Source organism: Aptenodytes patagonicus, chromosome 27 (genome assembly GCF_965638725.1).
Source record: "Aptenodytes patagonicus chromosome 27, bAptPat1.pri.cur, whole genome shotgun sequence".
NCBI classification, from domain to species: domain Eukaryota; kingdom Metazoa; phylum Chordata; class Aves; order Sphenisciformes; family Spheniscidae; genus Aptenodytes; species Aptenodytes patagonicus.
The window spans coordinates 528630-549016 of NC_134975.1; the positions used below are offsets into that span (position 1 = coordinate 528630).

General features: G+C 62.1%; 2 protein-coding genes across 2 annotated transcripts; both read left to right on the forward strand.

The window, feature by feature from the left end:
* Positions 1-2390: 2390 nt before the first annotated feature.
* Positions 2391-4907, forward strand: LOC143171333 (photoreceptor ankyrin repeat protein-like). Its single transcript, XM_076360262.1, has 4 exons — positions 2391-2687; positions 2993-3122; positions 3871-4011; positions 4138-4907. Exons 1-4 carry the CDS (start codon positions 2391-2393, stop codon positions 4905-4907), a joined length of 1338 nt encoding a protein of 445 aa, XP_076216377.1.
* Positions 4908-8925: 4018 nt separating this feature from the next.
* LOC143171401 (activin receptor type-1-like) lies at positions 8926-17481 on the forward strand. Its single transcript, XM_076360343.1, has 10 exons — positions 8926-8986; positions 12316-12386; positions 13769-13993; positions 14303-14502; positions 14613-14712; positions 15072-15218; positions 15293-15568; positions 15709-15906; positions 17111-17241; positions 17338-17481. Exons 2-10 carry the CDS (start codon positions 12320-12322, stop codon positions 17470-17472), a joined length of 1479 nt encoding a protein of 492 aa, XP_076216458.1. The 5' UTR covers positions 8926-8986; positions 12316-12319; the 3' UTR covers positions 17473-17481.
* The last annotated feature ends 2906 nt before the right edge of the window (positions 17482-20387 follow it).

The following is a 20387-nucleotide window of genomic DNA, read 5'->3' on the forward strand; positions in this document are numbered from 1 at the left end:
CAGAGCCTCCTGCTTGCGGCAGGCGAGCCGTCACGGAGCTCCCCGGATAACTCCCTAAGCCCTAAATCTGCTCCTGGCCCTCTCCTGAGAAAAGGCAACGTGGGAGGGTGGCTATGGGGCAGGAGGTGTCACACCGGGATGGCGCCGTGCTGACCACGCCATCCTGCTGATGCAGCGGGAGCAGAGGGCTCAGCCCCGAAGCGAGGGGCAAGGGCTGGTTCTCGGCGCTGCAATAGGGGACCCGGCACTGCGGAGGTTCCCCCGTGGCGTTCACCGGCTTTGGGGGCTTTCCCAGGCAAAGCAGCCCGGAGGGGGCCGGCAGCCCAGCTACAGGCGGTGCTGAAGGGCTCAGAGCATGTCCTGGCTGGGGTGGACACCAGGGTTGGGAGGACACTGCAGGCGCAGAGCCCAGCTCCGGCTCCGCAGCGTTCAGCATCGGGATCCTCAGCTCGCGCTTCCCAGCAGGATGCGCCCAGCACAGAGGAAACAGCTGGGATCCTTCATCTGCTCAGCATTTGCATGTTCAAGGATGCAAGCATCGTGACCTTTGGGACTCTGCCTTAATGGTTGCTTTAAATGGAGAACGTGGCCTCCCACAATCTGCTTTGGGACCAAACTCATGTCTTTTTGCCATGAAAATAGCTGATCCAGGGACTAAAAGTGCCCTTTCCCAGAGCCCACGGGCCAGCTGGCCCCTGTACCTCAGAAAACATGTAAAAACCAACCAACCACAAAAAAAAAACCCAACAACCTTTAAAGAGGAAGATAGGAGAGCAGTCAGGTTTCATGTGGAATTCAGGAAACCAGTTTTTGCAGCTCCTTGGCTAACGCTGCCCTGGGCTCGCCGGTGCCCTGGGGGTTTTGGCATCCCAATGCCCAGAGGAAGAGATGGGCTGGAGGCTCCAAGGCACCTCTCAAGGGGGGATCGCGGAGTTTATTTAATGCACCTGCACAGTGACAGGTACCTGCGCCCTTGGCCGAAGCAGCAGTTCCCCAGGTTTATCTGATCAGCAAATTCATCTGCATATAAAGGGAGCTGGAAGAGGATTGGGGGGGAAGGTCAGTTGAACTGGTGGGGGTTGCTCAGGCAGCAGCATCTTACTGAGATGAGCGAGGGAGAGGTATAAAAATACAACTCTGGGCTCCCAGCAGCTCCTCAGCTAAAGGTGCTAAATCCTGCCCAAGCAGCCCTGATCCTGCTCAAGGTGGATGGAGCCATTTTAAGCAACAGTTTAAATTAAGAGATCTTGGCTAGCTGAGCTCACATCAACGTGCAGGTTGTCACAGCTTTCATGCCCAAAGGCCACCTCAGACCCAGAGCAGAAACCTCTTTCCCACTGCAAAGGGTAGGGGTGATTTTCCACTGTCTCTCGCAAAGTTTTCCTTCCTTGTTGGAGCCGGGATGCTGCCCAGCTGAAGAAGGACCCACGGGGAGGATCTGAACAGCCCCAGGTAAGATCAGGGTACGGTGAGAAGAGCATCTCCAGAGTCTGCTTTGGGATGTCTAAGAGCTGTGGGAGAGTTTAATGGAATTGCAAAGACTTTCTTCCTTTCATAGCACCAATCAATTAATGGTTGGCTTCTACTTAAAAGCAAAATGGTTTAATTTCTGCTGTCAGGCTGCAGTCGGTCCCTCCCTGCCCCAGAGCTCCGGTACCAGGGCTGCGGGTTGCCCTGTGTTGCGCAGTTTAAGGAGCTCCTCAGGGAGCTGGGAGTTGCTCTGGCCTCTGCTCTCCTGCTGCTTGATTGTAAGGAGACAGATTTAACCCTTCTCTCTGTACGCTGCTCTGGTTCTGCTGCTAGGAAAGGTCTTTGCAGATGCTTTGATGTGCACCATTTAGGTGAGGAGGGCACTGTGAGAAGGGCTCAGACCCCGGCCATGAGGCATGGGGAGGGATGGAGATGTGCCCTTCCTGCTGGCGCTTGGCACGACAGCCTGGCTGCATTCAGTGCCACGATCGGCATCCCTTCTGCCCTGGAGACGTTCCCGATCTCCCCACCTGCCTGGTTTCAATGCCTAGACCGTGGGACATTTATCCACCTTCCAAACTCCCGAGATGTTCCCCCATTTTCCCTGCTCTGCGCTGGAGATGGTGCCGTGGGGAGCTGCTCCCCACCGGGGGTTTCGCAATATCCAAGCCCCTGGTGCAAGCGTTTGCATGGGGCAGAGGAGGGAAACTGGACCCACGGGCTGTGCCAGTGGCTGGGAGCCAGCTGAGGCTTCCCGGCAGGACAAGGGATGCCGGGGCCCCCACAGTTCCCACGCCCGCTCTGTGTCTGCACAGGGGGGAGTGAACAGTCCGGAGTGCCCCCGCGTCCTCCCGGGAGAGGCTCCTGGCCCCAGGCAGGGCTTGGGGCCAAGCTGGGCTCGCTCCCCCCAGCGGGGCCGGATGACAGATGCCTGCAGTGGAGGAGAACATGCTGCAGCCCCTGCTTCCAGCTCAGATGCCTCTGACCCAGAGCTGCACTACGAGGAGGAGGAGGGTGAGTCGGAGCCCTCGGACACCAGCAGCATCTTCTCCGATGACTCCGTCTATCCTTGCTACGAGCTCTCTCTGGGGGCTGGTGGTGCCGGGGACCTCAGCCTCTACCAGTGCTGCACCAGGAACGATGCCACGCTGGTGCAGGAGAGGCTGGAGCACGGGGTGACCCGGAGTGAGGCCACGGAGCTGGACATCAATGGGAGGGTGAGTGGCTGGGGGGGGGCACCCTGCAGAGCAGAAAGAGGATTTCCTGGGAATAGGCAAATCCTGAAGGATGGTGGTTGCTAAAGCAGATGGAGGAGGAGGGAGAGTCCTGGGTGGGATGGCTTTGACAAGGGATGGGTCTCCTGGGATTGATCCAATCCTTGGAGCAGAACCTCGTCTGTCCTCCCATCTTGAGCCTGTCTGGTTTGGGGGGGGGGGGAGAAGTGGGGGGGACCATGGGGAGCACCATGGTGGGGAGGATGGTGCAGTGCCAGCCCTGGCGCTGAGTGCTGCCCCCTCTCCAGAACGGGCTCATGGTCGCCTGCTACAAGGGCTTCGTGGACATCGTGCCCCTGCTGCAGAAGTGCCCCTACATAAACATCAACCAGCAGGACAAGGATGGGAACACGGCCCTCATGATGGCAGCCCAGGCGGGTAGGCACCGCGCTCGGCCTCAGCATAGGGCAGCCTCCACGAGACCCCTCAAAGTGATGTGACCCCCTGTGCTTCCCCTCCAAAAACCCTAAAATGAGCCATCGGGAAAGCCGAGGGTCCCGAGGGCTGTGACCCTCCCCATCTAAGTTTATGGTTCATCTTAGCACCGTTTTAAAACTGGGTAGATGATGCAAAAATGGAGATTCCCACAGCAATGTTGTCTTGCAACACCTCCCGCCTGAGCAGTCGCATCGAGCAGCAGAGCTGAGCCAGAGCTGCCCCACGTGCTCCGGAAAAGCCCCGTGAGCCGCAGTGATTTACCTGCACACAAGGTCTGAGCTGGCAAATGCCACGTAGGGACCACATCTCCGGTCACGATGGTTTTCCTCGTTACGGCAGAAGAGTCTGGCTCCTTCCACCGTGATTAACCACGGGGGAAAGGAGGGTCTCAAAGTGGGGATCACCCTTTATTCCTACTTTATCCTTGCTGGAATTGATGATTTTTTTTTTTTGCATTTTTGGACTCTCTCCTGCATCCTCTGCTGAAGCAGCTGGCGCGCCAGCGCTGTTCCCTGCACAGCCAAACCCAAAACAAAATTAACCCAAACCCTTTCAGTCCTGATCCCTCCAAGTTTCTGCATTTTTGTCCTCACAAGATGCAGTCGCTAAATACTTTCTCCAGCAGGCATCAGGAGTTACCACTCGTTAACTGTCAAAACTCTAATGCAGCTTCTCTCTGGCTGTTAAGGACACATCACCATCGTCAACTACCTCCTCAACTACTACCCCGCGCTTGAGGTGGACAAGCGAGACCCCCGAGGCCTGACGGCGCTGATGAAGGCCGCGATGCAGGGGCAGGAGGACTGCGTGGCTGCCCTGCTCCTGGCCGGTGAGCATCTCCCCAGGGACTTCCCGGGATTTTTTGGGAAGGGGTGGCACTGCTGCTCGCCCTGCGCTCTGGGGTGGGACAGGGTGGGATGCTGCGGTGACGGTCTCTGCATCCCAGTGTCTCCAGGAGCAGACCTGCAAGCGGTGGATCCCATCAAGGGGAAGACGGCCAGGGAGTGGGCAGCCTTCACCGGCCGCTTTGAGACAACCATGCGGATCCGGAGCCTCCTGCGGCGCCCGCGGGCGGAGCAGTTTGGCACCCAGTACCGGCCCGAGTGGCCAGCCCTGGCTGAGCTGGTGGCCAAAGCCCTGAAACCCAAATCCAGGGGCAAGAGGCTGTCGGAGAAGATCCGATCCATGTTCACCTTCAACTTCCCCCACGACCACAAGGAGGATGGCATGATGGACCACATGGTGAGGATGACCACCTCCCTCGCCAGCCCCTTTGTGGCCACCGCTTGCCAAACCATCTGCCCCGACAGCCCCCCAGAGGTGGGCAAGCACAGGCTGTCTGTGCCAGAGATCCTCGGGCAGCATGTGCTGGATCCGGACGCTGAGCCAGAACCCACCTTGTGCCCCAGCACCAGTGCATCCTCTTGCAACAGTCAAGCTGTGTCGGAGATCCGGCTCCTGCCACCACGCTGGCCAGCCAGTGGCCTCCTGAGCTTCCCGCCCCTGCGGCGTGGGAACAGCATCTTCCCCGGAGAGCCCACCCCGAAAATCAAAGTGAGCAAAGCCTCCTGCTCGACTGCCCGCTCGAGGGAGCAGAGGCAGCACGGGAAGGACAAGAACCTGCTGCAGCCACCCAAGTGGAGGTACAAGGAGCTGAAGGAGGAGACAGCGGCCAAGGAGGCGAAAAGCGAGGAGAAAAAGAAGAAAGGGGGGAAGAGATGCTAAGGAAGGAGTGTCGGGGTGGGGGCGAGGTCCCAGCTGTCCCCTTGGACCTGCTTGCTTTTTTGGCACGGGGTGGCTTCCTTCCCTGGCAGGATGGTGATGCCTGAGGGAGGAGGATGCTGTGGATGTACGCAGCTGAGATGCCCCGGCCCCTGTGGTCCCAGGTCCCTGACCCCCCTGCCCAGCCCCTCGTCCTCTCCTGCCTCGAGGGCGGCCACCCCAGCCCGGCTCTGGTCGTGCTGGGCTCTGACGTGCTGAGACCCTGCCCTGGGCCGGGCGCTGGGTCTGCAGGGAGCAGGTCTGTGGCAGAAGCTGCTCTTTTTCTTTTTCCTTTTTCCTTTTTTTTCTTTTTTTTTTTTGCCTCTGATCTTCCTGAGATCTTGATATTGCAGTGCATGGTGGAATGTGGCCATGCAAATTAAAATGGAAGTGGTTGCCATGTTAACAGGATTGATTTAGTGAATAAAGCTCAGGGTTGCTTGTTGGGCTGGCAGGAACCCTTCCCCCTTGCTGCCAGTGTCCCCTGTCCACCCCGTCACCCCCTCGGTGACATTAATTTCCCCAATCCTGTGTATTCCTGGGTTGCAGATGGACAAACGAAGTCTCAGCACTGGGAAGCATCTCCGTGCTGCAGGAGGGTTAACAGGACCTCCGGGTGCCAGGCACAGGCTGGAAACCGAACCTGATGTGCTCGTGGGCTCCATCCCCAGCTGCCCGACAGCCCGGCTGCCCTCCAGAGAGGGGGCGGTCGGAGAGGAGGCAGCTTTTGTGCTCCAACATTACCCAGGACAGGACCTAGTGGTCCCCGTTCCCAAGCAAACCACCCTCTGGGAGCTCCAGCCTGTGTCCACACGGAGCCCCGGGACCCCTCACCTGCACCCGTGCAGCCCCCTGGGACCCCCTCCCCTAGGGAGCTCTGCAGCTGCTTTTTCTTTTTTCTTTTTTTCCTTTTTTAACTGGATGTGCTGCAGCGGCAGTGCGCTTGTGCTCCCCATATTTCAAGCTCCTCTTAAATCTGGCTCCGTCCCAGGGCGTAGGAAAGTGAAACCAGGGTGCTGGCTGTCCTGAGCAGCCGTGCTGGCTCCTGCAGCGCCTGAGCACCCAGGGTTTGACCCCCCAGGGAGAGCGACTGGCAGCGAGAGCCTCTCGCAGCGCTGGTTATCCAGGTAGCAAATAACCCTTGGGCAGGCATGCAGCCCAGGATGGAGCCCCCTCCCTTTGCCGCCCCTTTCTTTAGGGGGACAAAAGCCCCTACTCCCCACTTTTAGGCTGCAGCTCTGCCTTTCAGGGGGACGGGGAGGTTTGGGCTGAGTCGTGGGCAGGCGGGGAAGGATGCTCGTCGGGAAGGAGCTGCGACCTCCCTGTCTGTTCCCCTCCAGCCCTTGGCTCGCGTTGGGCTCCCCAGCACGTGGCTGCCCTCCTTCGCCAGCTCCCGGCAGCGGCTCGCAGATGAGCCGGGGGCGGACGGCACATGGAGCAGCCTTCGCACACGCCGTGCCAGCCTGGCTCCCGCCGTGCGGGGGGGAAGGGAGAGCCGGGCTCCCGCTGGCCCCTCGTCCCCTGCCCTCCGCCGCTGTGGGGACGGCTCGGTGAAACCCCGAGGGGTGGCTGGATGCGACCGACCACGGTCGAGGGGGACCCGCACCCTTCTGCGGGATGAAGTCGCAGGCGCGTGGCGATGAGCGCCGTAATGATGACGGAAAGTCTCGCTTTAGCTTCGAGGGGGTGGTGGGAGGTTGTGCCATGGCAGGCAGGGCCGGCGCAGGACCGCGAGTCACGGTGCTGCCGGCGTGCCGGTGCTCAGCCCAGTGCCAAGGCGGGCGCCCATCCCCGCTGATTCACCCCATCTGCCCCAGACGGGGGCTGGCACCGGCGTGAGTGCGGAGCGGGGCAGGGATCGCCCTGCCTGTGGCTAAGAGAGCCTGGGGTGAGTTTGGAACGTTCATTAACGTACCTCTACGATCAGTCCCAGCTCCGGATGAATTTGCTTTCCCACAGCAGCAGTGCCAGAGCCGCAGCCCGGCCTGGGGCTCCCACCCATCCCTGCCCTTTGAGTCACCGGGGATTAGGACTTAGTAACTTTTAGAAGTTTTTAAGCAAGTATTTATCCCCCCCAGTAATGATTATTGTTAAAAATGTGGAGCTGCCCCATTTGGAAGATGAAAGTTCAGGGACCGAAGCAGCCAGCACCAGCCCTCGCCGGAGAGCCTGCGTGCTCAGCTTCCCAAGGAAACTCCTGCCTGCAGTCGTAAAAGTGGGGTGCCAGTGCCCGCCGTGTGCCTGCGCCTGTGGAAGGCAGCGGGGACACAGGAGCCATCCAGGAATAACCCTGGGAGTGGCCGATGGCCAGTCAGATCACCGAGACCTGCGCGCCGGAGCAAAGATGGTCACGGTGATAAGGCGTCTGCAGGCACTGGCTTCCTCCTGGGCGGCTCCTATCTGATGGAAACTGCCCGTTTCCCCTGCGCCGGCTCCGCAAACCTCCCAGCCCTGGCGCGGGCAAGGTCACGCGTGAAGGTCCCTTGTGTTTTATCCTGGTTTTGTGCTTTTGTTTGTTTAAACTTCCTAGATCATGGGCGATAACGGGGGAGAGGCGGCCGGCAAGACCTCAAAGCTTCGCAGCCGCGCTCCGCTCCCCTGGCACGGGGAGGCTCTGGGTGCCAGTTGGGTTCATGATGCAATTGGGGTTGGTGACGCAATGGGGGGGCGGCGAGGTAAATCAGGCCAGGCCCCATAACTTCGTTAGGAAAGAGGCTGCAATGCCAGCCCGCACGCTGCCTGCTGGCAGCTGCCTCCGCCTGCCCGCGGGAGCGGGTCGCCGTGCCGGGGGCAGCAGACGGGTGAAAGGCAGGGATGGGGCTTGGAGGGAGAGGAGGGGGACGGGAGGAGCGCGAAGCTGCTGAGAGTGGGGTGGCTGAAAGAAAACGACCCCGAAGCGGCAAAAGGGGAAGCGGCGCTTCCGCTGCCCACAGCCCCGGCGGCCCCACGTGTCCTGGGGGAGCGGGAAGCGCCCAGCCTCCCCCCGTGGGAACAGCCCCGCTGCCCGTGTCCCAGCGCCTGCTGGCGCGGCATCTCAAGGGCCGCAGTGGGGGACGGCGGGGATGTGCCGGCAGGATGCACCGAGCAAACCCCCTTGGCCCACCCCAGCTCTGCTCCATGCCCGCAGTCGGGGCAGAGCATCCCTGATGGGGTGACCGTTCGACAGCACCCCCCAACGCCGTGTTACACCCTGGGGGAGAAAACCTCCCCTGCCCTCCAGCGCAGCACCCCAAAAGTGTTGTGGCCAGCACCAAATAACCAGGGAGACCCTTGACCCTGCCGTGGTGCTCCCATCCCCATGAGGGTTGGATGCTGGAGCGGGAGGGATGGCCGAGCACATCAAGGTCATTCCCGCAGCATCTCTCCAGACCATTCCCACCCCCGGCACCATCAAAGCAACCGGCTGCTGTTCTGCCAAAGGCCTTTAGACGCTCGAGGAAGGAGACATGATGGATGTCCCCCCGCCAGCTGCAGCCCAAGGGCTTGGGTTTGCCTTGAAAGCCGGGAAACCGGCGAGGGAAAGAACCCGGCGAAGGACAGGGGCGGGAGGAACAGGCTGAGGGAGAGCAACCAGGATGGAGCTGGGGCCCGGTGTGCGGGAGGAAGGGAGGCTGGCCGTGGATGTGTGCTCAGCAATAGGAAATGCTTTATTAGCTGGGAGTGGTGGAGAGAAGCCAGGCAGGAAGAGGCAGTAATAAGAAACATTTTTTTGACTTCTCCCACATCCAGACCACAGAGCGCTTGCCAAGCGGCTGCGTTCGGACAACGGGGCCGCCGAGCCGAGCCCCCAGGGCCAGGACGGGGACGGAGACGTTCCCCCGCCAGGACAGGCGACGCTGAGGCTGCGGGAGCCCCCGCGGTGCCAGGACGGGCAACGGGAGGGGAGCAGACCCATGAAGCTCCTCCAAGCCGGGGTGCACGGCACGGAGCAGAGCTGCCCCGGCTGAGCCACACGCGCCGCCTCTGAGCTCGGGACCGCGGCAGGGAGAGTCTCGCCAGGGCCGGGCAGTGCCGCAGGCACCCGCGGGACGCGAATGCTGTAGGTGAGTGGGGAAGCGCCGCGCGCTCACGGGGTCTGGGGCTGCACCGAGCTCAGCGCTTCCCTCCTGGTTTACCCCAGTGAAGCTGAAATCAGGATTTGGCCCCATTTCCTTCGCATTCGGTGGGACGCCGGGGTTGATGTCAGTGTAGCAGAGGCTGGAATCGGGGCTCTGGCAGAGCCGGGGGCATAAACCTGGATTTACACCGGTGCAGTAGTAGCAGGATCAGTCCCCAGGTCCTTGCTAAAGAGTTGAAATAATACGCGGCTGCTACCGAAAGCCTGGAGCTGACATGGGAAATGGGGAATTTGGGTGTATTTTGAAAAGGCACGGGGAAAAATGAGGGAAAGTTGACAGCTCCGCTAGCCGGGGGCTGGAGTGAGGGCGGCAGGGCACCGATGGCAGCGGTGCCATAGGACGCGCTGCCTCGACGCACCCCTTCTGCAAAGCCAAACCCTGGGTCCCTGTGAGGAGGGGTGGGCGAGGAAGAGCCAAACGGCTGCTACAGAGGCTCCGTTTTGAGAACAAAGTGCCTAAAAGCGAAGGTGGTGTGAGCCGTGCCGTGGGACCTCTGCCCTGCTGCCAGCGTTCAAACCCTGCCGCAAGGTCGGGGCAGGAACGCTCCCCTCCTCCCGGCTCTGCATGAGGAGCCGCGTGCGATGCCGGCCCCACGAAGCGATGAACGTGAGCCGGGTTTGCTGCTCTCTTTGCATCTCTCGTTTATGGCACAGCGGTGCCTGTCGGTGCGAGAGGGGCCGGGGCGGCACAGCCCACCCGTGGAGGTCCCTGAGCTGGGAGTTGCATCCATCCCTCCCGCACCGACTGCACCGGAGGGTCCAGAGGATGCAAACAGCTTTGCTGCATGCGTGACCAACCTGCAGCTATGGGGAGGAGGGAGGAAAACCTCCATCCATTGCCTGAAACCAGGCTGAAGCCTTGGGAGTCCGCGGCAAAGCTCTTGCCACCTCTGACGCGGTGTCCATCCAGCTCTTCACACCTACAGCCGGTGCTTTCAGCAGCCGGCACATGACTGGTTCACCCTGCTTCGCCCCAGCCAGCACCAGCACTGGTGCCGGCACTGCCCGGCCAGACGGTGCAAGGGTCTCCACAGTGTCTGGCTCCCTGTGAGAAGGCGACACAGGGGAACTGAGTCACGAGCCGCATCCTGCGGCGAACCCCCCCCGGGAGCAGCAGAAACCGCAGGGGAGGGCGGAAGCGCCGGGATTGCAAAGCTCCGCCGAGCCGCCCGGTAAGAGCAAGGGATCCTCCAGCTGTCCCGCGTGTCCCGGCAGATCACAGCCAGCCACCCCCGTCCCCAGGCTCGCACCACCTCCCGCTCCGTCTCCCCCCAACAGCCCCTTTGCTTTTCTCTCTGCGGGGTCGTGGGGAAATTCCCCTTCCCCAGGGCTGCTCCGGAGCCCCCTGGCCAGCCAGCGCCACGGCACGGCTGCCTATTGCTCCCAGCTGCTTCTGCCAGCACCTGCACCCCCTCCGAGAGGTTTTAACTGGGGTTTTTTCCTTCTCCCGATGCTGCTGCAAATCCCGAAGGATGGAAGGATGTAACACGGCAACGTGACTTGCCATCACCCCCCAGCCAGGCTGGGGAAGACGCTCCGGAGGGTGCATGAGCTGCAGCTCCGGTGTGAGAGACAAGGGAGGGAGGCTGGGGACAGGGATGGGGACACAGGGGCTGGTTTGACCCGTTACAGAAGCCCCCAGGATATTTCTCCCGCGGGATGCCGGGGACAGTTCTGGGTTAAGGTTTGCTCTCGGTTAGCACCAAAAATCCCTGCGATGTTGTTGCATGTACAGCAAAGTTTTGGATGAGGCCCTGACCGCTTTGTGTTTCATGGCAAAGATCCCGCAGCCGTCTAATGGCTCGGGATTTTATGGAAGTGCCCCCCAAGAAGGGAATGCACCACCAAGGGGTCTCGGCTCCCCTTTAAAAGGATGCGTTTTGTAGCACTTGGGATTGCAAGGAAAGGCGCTGTGTCTGGGAGCATCCTGGAGGCTCGGGGAGCTGCAGCCCAGCTCCAGGGGAGTTTATTTTTTAAAACAAAGCCGATCCCGGGCCAGCCGAGGGACCGGCTGCTGCTTCAGCCAGAGATCAGCCCGGGCATCGCTCCTGGCATGGGACACCCAGAACCAGATCCCGCTCCTGCCCTCCAGCCCCGGGACCCGGTCGCCGTTTCCTCCCCGCAAGCAACAACCAAGCAAGCTATTTTGGGGAGGAAAAGCCCGTTTTACACTGCAGTCGTAGCCTGTCTGGGTCAGCCACGTACACGTGTGCTCTCAAGGGCCGGGCTTGCGTGACTTCGCTTCCCCATCAAGGCCAGAATCTAAACAATCTTGATTCCTGTCCCGGCGGCCCTGGGCAGGGCTCCTTCAATTGCAGGAAACGGAGACTTTGGCGTGTTTATGTCGGGAACCACGAAGAATGAGCCGAGGAGGGGCTCGGGAGCCCCAGCTGCCGCTGGCCGAGCTCTCGGCCATGTGAAAGGGGCAGCGATGCCGGCAGGGAGAGGGGCGGGGGGCAGCGCCAGCTCCGCCGTGTTTGGCTTGGCAGAAATGTCTCTTTCACAAGGAAAAAAAAAAAAAAGAAGAGAAAAAATAGCAAAACTTCCCCCAAAGGCGCAGCTGGGGAATTTTTGGCTGCCCGCAGCGCCTCTGCTTGTGTCATCGATAAGCTCCGTACAAAAGCCCCCCTGGGACCGAGCCTTGGACCGCGGCCAGCTGCACCCGGTGGCTCCAGCGCCGGTGGGGGAGTGCACTGCAGCGTGGGGGCTTTAGGCTCTGTCCTGTGGCATGGGTCTTGCCAAACCTGGGATCTCCGGTGGTGCCGTGGCATCACCACGCTCGCCATGGCTGCTGAGCCCACCGGCTCTGCCGCCGGCTGCGTTTTTGCAGTGCGGGAGCCACGGGAAAGGTGGGAAATGCCAGAATATGGATGGCTGGGATAAAGGAAGGATGTTGGGGCAGCATGCACGTGGCGAGGTCCCTGTTCCAAAGTGCTCCCGAGTGCCACAGGGCCGTGTGCGGTGTCCCGTACCCCAGTCAGGAGGTCCCCCAAGCTCAGGAGGTCCCGGGCATATGCTCTCAGGAAGGGCTGTACCGGGACGTCCGGAGCCAAACTCCGCTTGGAAGCAGCACATCCTACCTCGCACCGCTCCGCCCACCCTCTCCCTCCCCGCCGGCCTCCATCGCTCGCCACGGCCCCCCAGTTCCTTCCCAAAGCCCCCGCAGCTGCCCCCGGCCCGGCAATGAGCCCCTCAGGGGCCAGGGGCTGCGGGGGGCTGCGGTGGGCTGCGTCTCACCCCCCCTGCCCTCCGCAGGAAGATGCCGTGCGGAGCCTGCGGCCGGGTGGTGCTGGTGCTGCTGACCCTCTCCCTCGGCTTCGCAGCCGGTGAGTACCAAAACGATGCGGTGAAGGCGGCCGGTGCCAGATGCTCTCTGCCACGCACAGGGGGTTAAAATAAGCCCTCGGCTCTTTGGGAACATCATCGCTTGCTCTGCTCAAAATAAACTGCCACAGAGGGCAGCTCATTCAAGCTCGCCTCGAGTGAGAACCGAGGGAGGCAGGGCTCCTCGGGGACCCGCACCATCCCCAGCGAGGGGCTTCTCCCTTCTGGGACAGTGACCTGTGTCCCAGAGAGGATCTCAGCTTAATTAATTACGGTTCATCAAGTGCTTTGACGTCACTAAAGGGGAGATGGGAAAAAGGCTTGCACGCACGTGCTTTAAAATGTGTTTTTTCCCAGGGGTGATGGTGCTGATGGTGGGGAGCAAGGACGAGCTGGTCGTGATCCCAGGGGAGCACCAGGGTGACCTGGGGACAGATCCAGGCTGGGTGCTTGTGCAGGGAGGACCGAAGCAGTGTGGCTGTGCTGGGGAGGAGCAGCAGAGCTCATTGGGGGGACGAGTGCCCACCGGGTCCCCATCCTGCCCACGGGGCCACCAACCCCCAGGGCTTACTGACCCAGCCCCACCACTACCCCATGGCCCTGGCACCAGGCAGCTTTTGGGGCAGGGGGGCGACAGGCGCAGGAGGGGGGCTGGCCACAGCCATCCGTCCCCTCACTGCCGTCTGTCTGGCTGCCCTCGCGCTGAACTCGTTGATTCCAGGAGAGATATTTTCTGCGCGAAAGGGCAGAGCTAAATTGGGAGGTTGGGAACGTGGCCGCCCCCCATGCTGCTCCGGCACTGCGGCGCGGGGAAGCGCCTTCGGGGCGGCCGGGGAAAGCTTCAGGAAAGACCCCAGGTTTGGCACCCAGCTCCGGAAACGCAGCATCCCCGCGGCACCCGCTGGGGAGGCACCAGCTGAGTTTGGGGCTTTTGGTCCCATCCTGGCTCCCGGGACCCGGCTCCCACAGGCGGCCCCAGAGTGGGGCACTCCCACTTCCCCTGGGACCCCGTGGGCAGGATGTGACCCTGTGTGCTGTGAGCCAGTGCATCCCAGTTAATCCCAGCTGGTGGGGCTGGATGCACAGCCCCTCCACTGCCTTTCCGGGGGTGCGGGGATAGGCGACCCTCAGCTTTGGGGCTGGCACTTGGGTCCCAGCCAGGAGCAAGCAATTTTCCAGGAGGTCTCAGGATGGGCTTCCCTGTGCTGAGCACCCGCAGCCACCTTCTCCAGCCCGGACCACGGTGGTCCCAGGCTGCCCGCTCTCGAAATTTGGTTCAAGTGTCTTTAGGACAGATGTCACTGTCCCCAAAGCTGCCAGCGCGCCCCAGCCTGGGCAGCAGGGCGGCCCCATGGCGCAACGCACCCCCTCCTCGTGCCCACAGAAGAGCTGCTGTGTGCCTGCGACGTGCCGCACTGCAGCCTGCCCACCTGCACGGGAAAGGTGTGCTTCGTCAGCAAGAGGAAGGAGGAGGGGATCATCACCCAGCACAGGGGCTGCTTCTCCCAGAACATCCTGGAGAACTGCCGCACGCCCGTGACGGAGCAGTACGGCACGAGGTGCTGCGACTCCAGCATGTGCAACGCCGAGCTGGAGATCTTCCTGCAAGGTACGGGGGCACAAGTCCCCTTCGAGGAGCCGGGGGGAGAAGGGCAGAGCTGCCCACCCAGCTGGAGATGTGGTTGGGTCTCTAGGTCATCCCCCTCCTCACTCAGCACCTCCAGGGTCACCCTTTCCCAGGTGGGACAGGGCCAGCGAGATGTCCTCAGGTGTCCCTTCTTGGGCTGTGCCTGCAGAGCTGCCATCCATGGGGTTGACCCTAATGCAGAGCCACCCTCCCCAGGTCCAAGCCCAAGCACCAAGACCTCCACCCTCCCAGGTCCACCTTCATGCTCCCATCCATTGTTTCCCCTCCCAGGAGAAGAGGCCCTAGGAAAGGCGCCTTCCCTGCCCAACCTCCTCCTGATGATCTTTGTCCCGCTGCTCGCCCTCCTCGTCCTTGCGGCGCTCATGGCACTCTTCTGCTGGAAGGTGGCCCAGCAGCGCCACAAGAAAAGCGACATGGGAGACACAGACCTCATGCTGAAGGCATCCATGGTGGGAGACAGCACTTTGGAGGTGGGTGCGCTCCGGGAAGGACCCAAAATGCCCCTGAGGCGCAGGAGGGAGGGACATGCCGGGTGTGGGGTGGCCATTGGGCTGACCCTGCTGCCGTCCCGGCTGCACAGGACTTGCTGAACGACGACTGCACCACAGGCAGCGGCTCGGGCCTGCCCTTCCTCGTCCAGCGAACGGTGGCTCGGCAAATCACCCTCGTGGAGTGTGTGGGTAAGGAGAGCAGCCGGGCACAGGGGGAAGCTGCCCCGGCCCCCACAGCCAGTGCTTGGGCATGTGCCAGACCCCTTTCCCCCAGCAGCCAGCGATGGCACCGCGACACCAGACCTGGGAGGGGGGATTGGACCCAACCATCTCAGCCAAAATGCCATAGAGACCCCAAGTTCTCCCCCTGTCCAGCTGATGGAGGAGGGAGAGAGCGGCTGGGTGGGTGGGTGGCAGTTGGCCAGGGTCAATGGACCCTGCGCCGCTCCGTTGCTCTTCCACACTGGGAGCTGGGTTCATCATGCTGGGTGTGGGGAGGTCGCTGGGGGTTGGAGGGGCCGCGTGACGCAGTGCCGCGGCCGTGGCAGGCAAAGGACGCTATGGCGAGGTGTGGCGAGGCATGTGGCACGGGGAGAGCGTGGCCGTGAAGATCTTCTCCTCCCGGGATGAGCAGTCATGGTTCCGTGAGACAGAGATCTACAACACCGTCCTCCTCCGGCACGACAACATCCTGGGTGAGTGGGGGACCGGGGGGGCCGGGAAGCAGCTGCATGGCGGCTCCATGGTCCTGGCTCTTCTCCCCGTCCAGGCTTCATCGCCTCTGACATGACGTCAAGGAACTCCAGCACCCAGCTCTGGCTCATCACCCACTACCACGAGAACGGCTCACTCTACGACTACCTGCAGAGGACAGCCCTGGATGTGGAGACCTGTCTGGGGTTGGCCTCCTCCATCATTTGCGGCCTCGTCCACCTCCACGTGGAGATCTTCGGCACCCAGGGCAAGCCCGCCATTGCCCACCGCGACCTGAAGAGCAGGAACATCTTGGTGAAAAGCAACCGGCAGTGCTGCATCGCGGACCTGGGTGAGATGGGGGGCAGGATGCAGCACCCAGGGACGTGGTACCCCAGGGATGCGGTACCCCAGGGATACGGTGCCCCACGGATGCAGCATCCTGGGGATGCAGCACCGGCATGGTGCTGACCGGGGCCGGCATCCCTCCAGGGCTGGCCGTCATGCACTCCCAGGGCAGCGACTACCTGGACATCGGCAACAACCCCCGGGTGGGCACCAAGCGCTACATGGCCCCAGAGGTGCTCAGCGAGCAGATCCGCACCGACTGCTTCGAGTCCTACAAGAAGACGGACATCTGGGCGTACGGGCTGGTGCTCTGGGAGATCACCCGGCGGACGGTGGTGAACGGTGAGCGGCTCCCAGCCGGCTGCCGCGCTCCCGGCTCGCAGCGAGGCTCCGCGCTCGCTCCCTCCTTCCCTCCTTTTTATGGGTTTTTTTTTTTCTTTCCCTTCGCCCAGAAGATTAGCTGTAAATTATAAACACTGTAATCTAGTGTCAGCACCCGGCTCCCTGATTAAAGGGCCCATTAGACTCAATCAGCTCTTTGTTTGTTCAGCACTGATTAGAAAACAAGCAGCGTCGAGCGCTGCCTGGAAGCTGGCCACGGCCAGGACCTCCGGCCGGCGGGGCTTGGCTCGCAGGGACGGGGACGGTGACAGGGACAGGGTCCCCCACGCTGCGGAGGAGCCTCCTCAGGGCTGCCCGGCCAGCGCCGCTCACTGCCGGCAACGTCCATTAGAAGCATTAATTAAATGGTGGGCGCTGGCGGGTGAGGCAGGCGGTCCCCCCGAGGCGCAGTCTGGCCAGGATAATCTCATTTACTGCCCCGGGGCTCCTTCAGATTAAACATTTACTCCGAATTACCAAAGCCATGTGCAGGGACGACCTTCAGCCAGCTGGTTTTAACCCTTCCAGGCACCCTCGCCCTCCGGGATGGGCTGAGCGGCCCCTGCACGGCCCCAGGGCATCAGGGACAGGGGGTCCAGGGGACCCCGAGGTTCGGGGGCCACCCCCGGAGTGCAGGGAGCTGGTGGGTGCTCAGGGCAGCCCAGGTGAGTTAAACCCCGCGGACACACAGACATATGGAAGCACTAAGCGGAGATTAGCTGGGCCAGCTGGCAGGCTCGCCATGGGGCTGCCCGATGGAGGTGTGGGGCTGCGAGGTGGCATCGGTACCGGGAGCTGGTGCCGGTGCTAGAGCTGGTACTGGAGCCGTTGTTCATGGTAGGGCTGGTGCTGGACTATTGCCAGTGCCGGAGCTGGTGCTGGAGCCACCAGCGGTGCTAGAGTCGGTGCTGGAGCGGGCCCCAGCCGCCCCATGCCGTCCCGGCGAGGTTCTGCAGTGCAGCCAGGGCTGGAGCCGTGCACCCCACGGGCGGCATCACCGCCGGTGTGGTGGGGCAAATCACACCGGCAATTCCCGGGGCCCCACGTGCCCCCAAGGCAGGGTGCCGGTCGGTCATGCCGGCTCCCCCGGGCCCCCTGTGATGTGCAGGCTGGGGGATGAACCCTGTGCCCCCCCACCGCCTTCACACTGCCCCCCTTCCCACAGGCATCGTGGAGGAGTACCGGCCGCCCTTCTTCGACGCCGTCCCCAGCGACCCCAGCTTCGAGGACATGAAGAAGGTGGTGTGCGTCGACCAGCAGACCCCCGTGGTCCCCAACCGCCTCTTCTCCAACTCGGTGAGTCCAGGGGGGGCTGCCCCACTCCCACCGTGAGCCAGACCTTTGCTCCCCACGAAACCCTTCAATTTTCCCCTCTTTTTGTGCCTCCCCCAGGTTTTGTCGGCATTGGCGAAGATCATGAAGGAGTGCTGGTACCAGAGTCCCTCAGCCCGCCTCACCGCCCTGCGGATTAAAAAGACGCTGAAGAAGCTGAACAATTCCCTGGAAAAGCCCAAGCCGGAGCAGTGAGCGCCAGGCACGCACCAAAGCCACTCGCGGGCTGCACTGGGGATGGCGGCGAAGCCAACGCCAGGACGGCTCCCGGTCACGGAGGGGGTTTTGCTCGCAGCCCCTGCCTTTCCCACCCCTCCTTGCAGCCTTTTTAATTTGCAAGGAGGGAAAAAATAGGAAAAAAAAAAAAAAGCAAGGGAGGAATCTTCCAGCCCGATTATAAAAATATCCCCCGGATCCGTCATCCGACGCCGGCCCGTCTCGCCTGCCCGGCGGGGATGGCAGCGGGTGCCTGGGGCTGGCAGCCCACCCTGAGCCCCCCCGGCCAGACGCCACAGCCAAGGGGTGAGCAGGCGCCAGAGCCGGCACCATCCCCTGCCGCAGCCCCCATGCCCAGCCGGGCACCCACCCCATCGCTGGCACCCGGCGCGGCACGCAGGCAGCGGGTGCTGCCCAAACCTGCCTGCCCGGCACATTGGCAGCGGGGATGCCGTGGGCTCAGCGGCGGCAGCAGGAATTCCCCGGCAGGCTTGCGGTGCCCGGCACGCCTCTCGCCGGAGGAGGTCTGGATTTCGCTGAGAAAGGATGGTCCAGGGACAGCGTCCCCCTGGCCAGGCCGGATCCGTGCCCCGGCACGTCTTGGGGCTCCCCAGGATGAGGAGCCGCCAGGACTGAGCACGGCCCGAGCATCCCCCATACCACGGGGACCACCGAGACGGGGGCTCCCGCAGCCGTGGTGGCCTGATCCTTCCCCGACGAGCAACCAGCAGTCCCGTTTTCCAAGCCCTTTTGGTCTTTGCCATCGTTTTGGTGTTTTCCGGGGTGTCTTGGTGCACCCTGCAGCCGCCTACAGCCCGCACCGCTTGCCGCCATCCCAAAAACCACCCCACGTTCGGGGCTGTTCAGATGAGACCAGGATGTTCAGCAGAACCAGCTTTGCGCCCTACTCCATAATTATTTAATTATTAAGATTTAATATATTTAATAAAACGTAAAGCTATTTTATCACTTAACAACTGCCAAACCTCCCCCATCGGGCAGCGGGCGATGTGGCAGGATGAGACACTGGCGCTTCTGCATGGCTTAATTTATTGCTTCAACACCGTGTAGCTGCCGTGTATTGCTCCGGCACCGCCGGATCCCGCAATAAATCTGGCTCCAGCCTCGTGCCAACCCTCTCCCTGCGCCCGTGAGGGGCTGGGGCTGCACCGGGGCAGGGGCTGGGGCTGCACCGGGGCAGGGGCTGGGGCTGCCAGCCCTCCCGCTTCTGGGGGTTTGCACTGCCGATAGTCTGGGGGCGAGGGCGAAACCCCTCTGGGATGAAAGGGGAGCTGGCTTGGGAGAGCATGGCCATCCGGGGGGTTTTGGCTCTCGGGGGACATTGACCTTTGCCGGAATATCCCCGCGCCTTCCCGGCTCAACCCGGCACATCGCTGCGGCCACCCCGGGCTCGTCTCACCCCGCTCCCAGTTAAGGACTGGGAGAAAGAGGTCAGCAAAGGGCAGCTGCCAGCCCTCGGCCGGGCTGGCACCAGGGCGAGGGGTACGTAGGGCTGCACAGGGCAGGGCCTGGGGTGCTCAGCCCGGGGTTTGGGGCGCCCTGCCTGGCCGGGGCTCGGTCCCCACCACGCACCAGCTGCTCCAGGCCTGTGGCTCGCAGCCCCCTGCCTGCGCTTGCCAGCCTCACGCTGCGCCCCGACGCTGCACACTCACACTGCACACACACACACACCGTGCACACTCACGCTGCACGAAGGACACGCGCTGCACACCCCCTGCACACCCACAACACGCTGCAGGAGGGCGCACTGCACGTGCCCCGCACAGCTCACGGTGCACGCACGCTGTGTGGACCCCCCGCGCGTGCACGTTGCACACACCCTCCCAATGGTGCGCAGCCGTGCACACACACCTGCACAGCCACTGCACGCAAGCACACCCACACACAAATCCTGCATGCACACACACACCATTGCACGCTTACACACACACAAATCCTGCATGCACACACACCATTGCACACTTGCACACACACAAATCCTGCATGCACACCATTGCACACTTCCACACACACACACAAATCCTGCACGCATGCACACCATTGCACACTACACAAAATCCTGCACACACGCACACCATTGCACACTACACACACAAATCCTGCATGCAAGCACACCATTGCACACTTGCGCACACACAAATCCTGCACACACACACACCATTGCACACTTGCACACACACAAATCCTGCATGCATGCATACCATTGCACACACACCAATCCTGCACGCACACCATTGCACACTTGCACACACACAAATCCTGCACACACGCACACCATTGCACACTTGCACACACAAATCCTGCACACACGCACACCACTGCACACTTGTACACACACCAATCCTGCACACACGCACACCATTGCACACTTGCACACACACAAATCCTGCATGCATGCATACCATTGCACACACACCAATCCTGCACGCACACCATTGCACACTTGCACACACACAAATCCTGCATGCATGCATACCATTGCACACACACCAATCCTGCACACACGCACACCATTGCACACTACACACACAAATCCTGCACGCACACCATTACACACTTGTACACACACCAGTCCTGCACACACGCACACCATTGCACACTTGCACACACACCAGTCCTGCACGCACGCACACCATTGCACACTTCTTCTTTCCCCCCCCCAGTTCCAGCTCCGTGTCGGCCGACCCGCGCCTGGCGGACCCTCCCCTTTAAGACGCGCGGCGCGGGCCGTCCCCTTTAAGGCTTGCCCCGCCCCCAGGCCGCGCGCCGGCGCTCGCCCCTCCCGCAGGCGCTGGCGGCCGCTCGGCACCGAGGCCGCGGCGCTCGCCATGGCCGCCCCCCCGCCGCCGCCGCCCTGCGCCCGCCGACCCCCG